The sequence below is a fragment of the Anas platyrhynchos genome, chromosome 37 (genome assembly GCF_047663525.1).
Source record: "Anas platyrhynchos isolate ZD024472 breed Pekin duck chromosome 37, IASCAAS_PekinDuck_T2T, whole genome shotgun sequence".
Lineage (NCBI taxonomy): Eukaryota > Metazoa > Chordata > Aves > Anseriformes > Anatidae > Anas > Anas platyrhynchos.
Window position 1 is genome coordinate 3388037 of NC_092625.1, and position 4226 is coordinate 3392262.

At 57.9% G+C, this 4226-nt stretch overlaps 1 protein-coding gene across 1 annotated transcript; it reads left to right on the plus strand.

Moving 5' to 3' along the window:
• The first annotated feature begins 1693 nt into the window (after positions 1-1693).
• Positions 1694-3495, plus strand: LOC140001125 (coiled-coil domain-containing protein 81-like). The gene is made up of 5 exons (XM_072032309.1): positions 1694-2029; positions 2247-2308; positions 2592-2745; positions 2929-3185; positions 3406-3495. The coding sequence occupies exons 1-5, from the start codon at positions 1711-1713 to the stop codon at positions 3493-3495; spliced, it is 882 nt and encodes a 293-aa protein (XP_071888410.1). The 5' UTR covers positions 1694-1710.
• Positions 3496-4226: the final 731 nt, after the last annotated feature.

Below are 4226 nucleotides of genomic sequence, written 5' to 3' on the forward strand. Positions count from 1 at the left end.
TAGGAATCATAAATTACTTTTTTTAGGGGATTTTCCCCCAAATTTGAAAAGGGGGGGATGTGAAACTGTAGGTTTTGGGCGATTTCTCCCCCAAAATTAAAGTTTCTTGGGTTTGGGGGGGGGGGGGGGGTGTCCCAAAGTGAGGGTCATGAGCGGGTTTCTGGGGGGATTTCCCCAAATTCTCCTGGGGGGGTTCATTTGAGGCCCCCCCCTCGAGTTTTTATGGGGGCAGGGGGGGTGTCAAGGTCTCAATGGGGGGGGCTCCTTTGGTCCCCCTTCGATAGTTTGGGGGGGTAGGGGTCACTTGTGGCCCCCTTGAAATATTTCATGGTGGGGGGGGTCTCATTTAAGGCCCCCCCCAAAAATATTTTCTTGGGGGGGCCTCATTTGGACCCCCCCTCCATTTCTTTTTTTTTGGGGGGGGCTCATTTGACGCCCCCCCCGAACTTGTTTTTTGTGGGGGGGTCTCATTGGGCCCCCCCTCAACTTTTTTATGATGGGGGATCCCAATTTCCAAAGTTCAAACCTCTGTACATGGAGCGGGGCCCTTATCCTATTACAGCCAGACCGCCCAAGGAGCCCACCAACCCCTCTGTGTCTGGGACCCGGACAGACCAAGGGGCCGGCTCTATCAATCGCCAAAAGCCAAAGCTCAAACCCAGGCTCCCGACACCGCGGCCCCGTCCACAGTGAGCCCAGCTTTGATTGCCCGGAGCTGCAAGAACGCCGTCAGAGGTGGCAAAACAGGTGCGTGATCCACATCCCTGTTCCTTTGGGGGCTCAAGCCTTGGAGGCAAGTAGTTCTGGGGACAGCGGGGCCTCTCCAACGAGATCTCAGTTTTGAGCCGGGGGTTGGCTCGATCCAAGCAGAACCTTGGGCTCCTCCATGGCTAGCCTCAAGTCCCTCCAGTTCCCTTCTGTTGCCACGCAGACACACCTCCACGTCACACCCACATCCCATTTGGAAAAGGACCATGCCATCCTTCTTTATTTATAGGAGCGTGAAAATACAGTGTTCTCGTTACCGAGTGGTCCTGTTACAATGTCTGCCCCATTTGTACTCGTATCTGCACACCTCCAAGCTCCCGCATCGGATTCCCGCTTACAAGTACAATCAAGTTTTCCTTGGCGGCCTGTCATATTACGAGCTGACCAGGAATGTTTAAAGAACACTCACCTCCCGCTCTCATCCTGCCATCTCCAGCGATAGACCCTTACCACGTGCTGTTCCTTAGTGGTGTTATCACGCTGACGGCTCAAGATCTGAGCGTCAGATTGTCCCCCTGCTTGTGCTCTTGCCACGGTTTCACAGCCAGATCCCAAAAATGGTGCAAATGGTGCTAAGCTGAGGCAGGGGAGGTTTGGGCTGGACATCAGGAAGAGGTTCTTCACCGAGAGGGTGGTCACACACTGGAACAGGCTCCCCAGGGACACAGTCACTGCACTGAGCCTGTCTGAATGTAAGAAGCCATTGCACTGTGCACTTAGTCACAGGGTCTACATTTTTGGGTAGACCTGTGCGGTGCCAGGTGCGGAGTTGGACTTGATGATCCTTATGGGTCCCTTCCAACTTGGGACATTCTGTGATTCCATTTCCATTATCCTTTTCTGATTTCTACAGTCCTATCATTCTAATTCCTACAATTCTACAATCCCAGTTTCTACAATTCTTACGATTCTACGATTTCTACAATTACCTGTGATACGTTGATGTCCTCCCCCCAGCACAGAGGTGCTTGGGCAGGCAGCAGCCTGTTGGTGCCGGCGTCACCGTGGGCAACAGCCAGCACTGCCCGCGTCACTGTGATGTCACAATGCAATGACACATACGTCACAGTGGCAGGACCATATAAAAGGGGCTGCGCGACGGGTCCTGCACCAGAGGTACCGAGACGTTCGGGCAGGATGAGCTCAAAGATGGCTGATGCCAGCAAGGAGCAAGCTGCTCGCACGAGGCGTACCGCATTAGACTGTTGGGAGAGCAGTGCGATGGAGCACGTCCCCGCGATACGAGGCGTCACTGACCAAGGTGCGAGCACCCCCAGCACTACAGGAGCGTGGCTGACCCCCGTCTGGGGCTTTCTGTGGGGAGGACCTGGCTCCGTGGTCAACTCGGGGGGGGGTCTGCGTTTGGGGACGGAGATGTGACGGCTTTTTTCCTCTGCCACCAAAACGCGGGGGTGGGGGTGCTGGAAGGCTGGCAGCCACCAGAAGCAGCACGGGACCTGATTTTCTTTGCCTTCCAGAGCGATCATCTGTCTGGGATGCAGTGTCAGCCTACATCCGGGAGCACCTCCAGCAGCGCCAGGTGGGTTGGCCCCTACGTCGCCCTTGTTCCCCACCCCAAAAGCAGGAAACTCACCCCAAAAGGCCCCACCAAGAGACCAATAGGTATCGCACAAGCGCGGTGTTGCTTCTGGTAGGCGGTGTGGCATCTCAGGGCTGACCCCGGTCGCTGGAAGCCCCTGGGTCCCCTCAGCCTGGCTCCCAACAGCGGGAAGTGCACAGCAGGGCCCGAAGCACCGTTCCCGGATGGGACCGCCTCCAGCTGATCCTTAACCTTCGGCCCTTCCGTTCTCTGCCACTTGCAGGGCGTCCGAATTCCCACTCTTGGCTGCTTTGACGTCGTTTCCAAACGGGTCGAGGATGGGAACAAGTCCCTGACGGTGCAGTGGCCCACGTTCCGCCTGGCCAGGAACCTCGTTGTCGCCCACAACCTCACAGCCGACAAGGAGTACCTGCCAGGTAAGAGGGTGCAGGAATCCCTTGCTGCATGGATCTCAGGTGCTTCTCAGAAGCAAAGCGTTGCCTGCACAGAGCAGGTCCCAAACCGAAGCCTTTCTGGGTGACGACTGCCATGAGCAGCACTGGGGAACGCGGGGAAGGGCCGCTGGTGACCGACTCCATCCCTCTCGTGTCGTTTTCCAGGCCATAAGGAGCTGAAGCCCCTCCAATACCCTGAGGTGGCTGCAGCTGCCTCCATGTCCTGGAAGAAGGTGGAGAGCTGCATCCGAAGCACCACGTCCCTCATCTCTCACAGCCTGGGGAGGGGGGAGAACATCGCCCTCGTCCTGAGGGATGTAGGGGTGCTCGTCATCGAAGGCACGAGAGTGCAAATCAAGTTCTATTATGACTTTTTGGAGAGCCTGTCAGAACAGGAGAGCCTTCAGAAGGCTCTTTTCAAGGTGAGGGTTTTGTTCTCCCCACGGCCTGGGCAGCCTCACATGGGGGCAGCAGCAATGCTTGCCCTTGGCCCACCAAGACCTCTTGGGTTGGAGCTCTTGGCCAGCCTCTTGGGGTGGCCAAGAGCTGCGGTCCTGCCGGCTCCCGCTGCCCTGGGCTCCTCCAGGACCTAGTGGAGGCCAGGCAGAGGACATTTGCCATCTCCTTGCTCCTCCCCTGCAGGTCCCCCAGCTGATGGACATGGTGGTGTCCCGGGTGTCAGCCGTGGCCTCCCTGACCTTCTCTGGCCGTGTCATCGTCTTCCCCAAGTGAGTATGTTTGCGGCTGTGGCCGCTGCTCGGGCTCGGCAGCGTTTGCTCCTTGCCAAATGTCTCCGCGAGCGGGTGAGCGTGGGGAGTGGTGGTGCCCTGGGTCACGCCGATCTCTTCTTTTGCCAGCTTTAAAATGGACAAAGCGCCCCACCTATCACCCGGGGAGCGTCTCAAGGCCCGCAGGGATGACAGGCAGGAGAAGGAACGGGCTGTGTTGTCGTCTTCCAGCCAAGGTGAGAGATACAACGCGGCTGCTGGCTCCTCGTGTGCCACAGCTTCATGCCAGCTCGGCACAGCCTCTTGTCTCCGGGCCTCCAAAATGGAGCCCCTGCGCGTGACGTGCCCAAGGTGCCCAGCCCTGGGTGCTGCAGGAGGTCGGGGATCCGAAACACCCCTAAATTGGCTGTACCCAGCTCCTCTCTCCCAGAACTTGGCCCCCAAACCACCTCACAGCCTAAGATTGAGCCGGCTGAGGCTGGTGCCAAGGAGGGCCGAGGCCCCTGGAGATGGAGGCTGGGAGGGGAGCACAGCGGCCCTGGGACAGCGCAGGAGGAGGCCTCAGCACCCGGCGTGTCCCGGGTACAGCAGAGACATGGAAATGTGCTTCTGACATCTCTCCTTGCCGATTCCAGAGAAACAGCCTGAACTGCCACCCTTCCCGGGCACCTTGGACATCATTTATCAAGAAAAAGTGCAGCCCTGGAACAGGAAGGCCCAGCAGAAGAAGGAGCC

Excerpts from the sequence above, each read along its gene's own strand:
- LOC140001125 (XM_072032309.1), top strand. The coding sequence starts at position 1,711 with ATGTCCTCCCCCCAGCACAGAGGTGCTTGGGCAGGCAGCAGCCTGTTG. Across the intron at positions 2,309-2,591 it reads AGCACCTCCAGCAGCGCCAG|GGCGTCCGAATTCCCACTCT; the intron begins GTGGGTTGGCCC and ends TGCCACTTGCAG. Across the intron at positions 2,746-2,928 it reads CGACAAGGAGTACCTGCCAG|GCCATAAGGAGCTGAAGCCC; the intron begins GTAAGAGGGTGC and ends GTCGTTTTCCAG.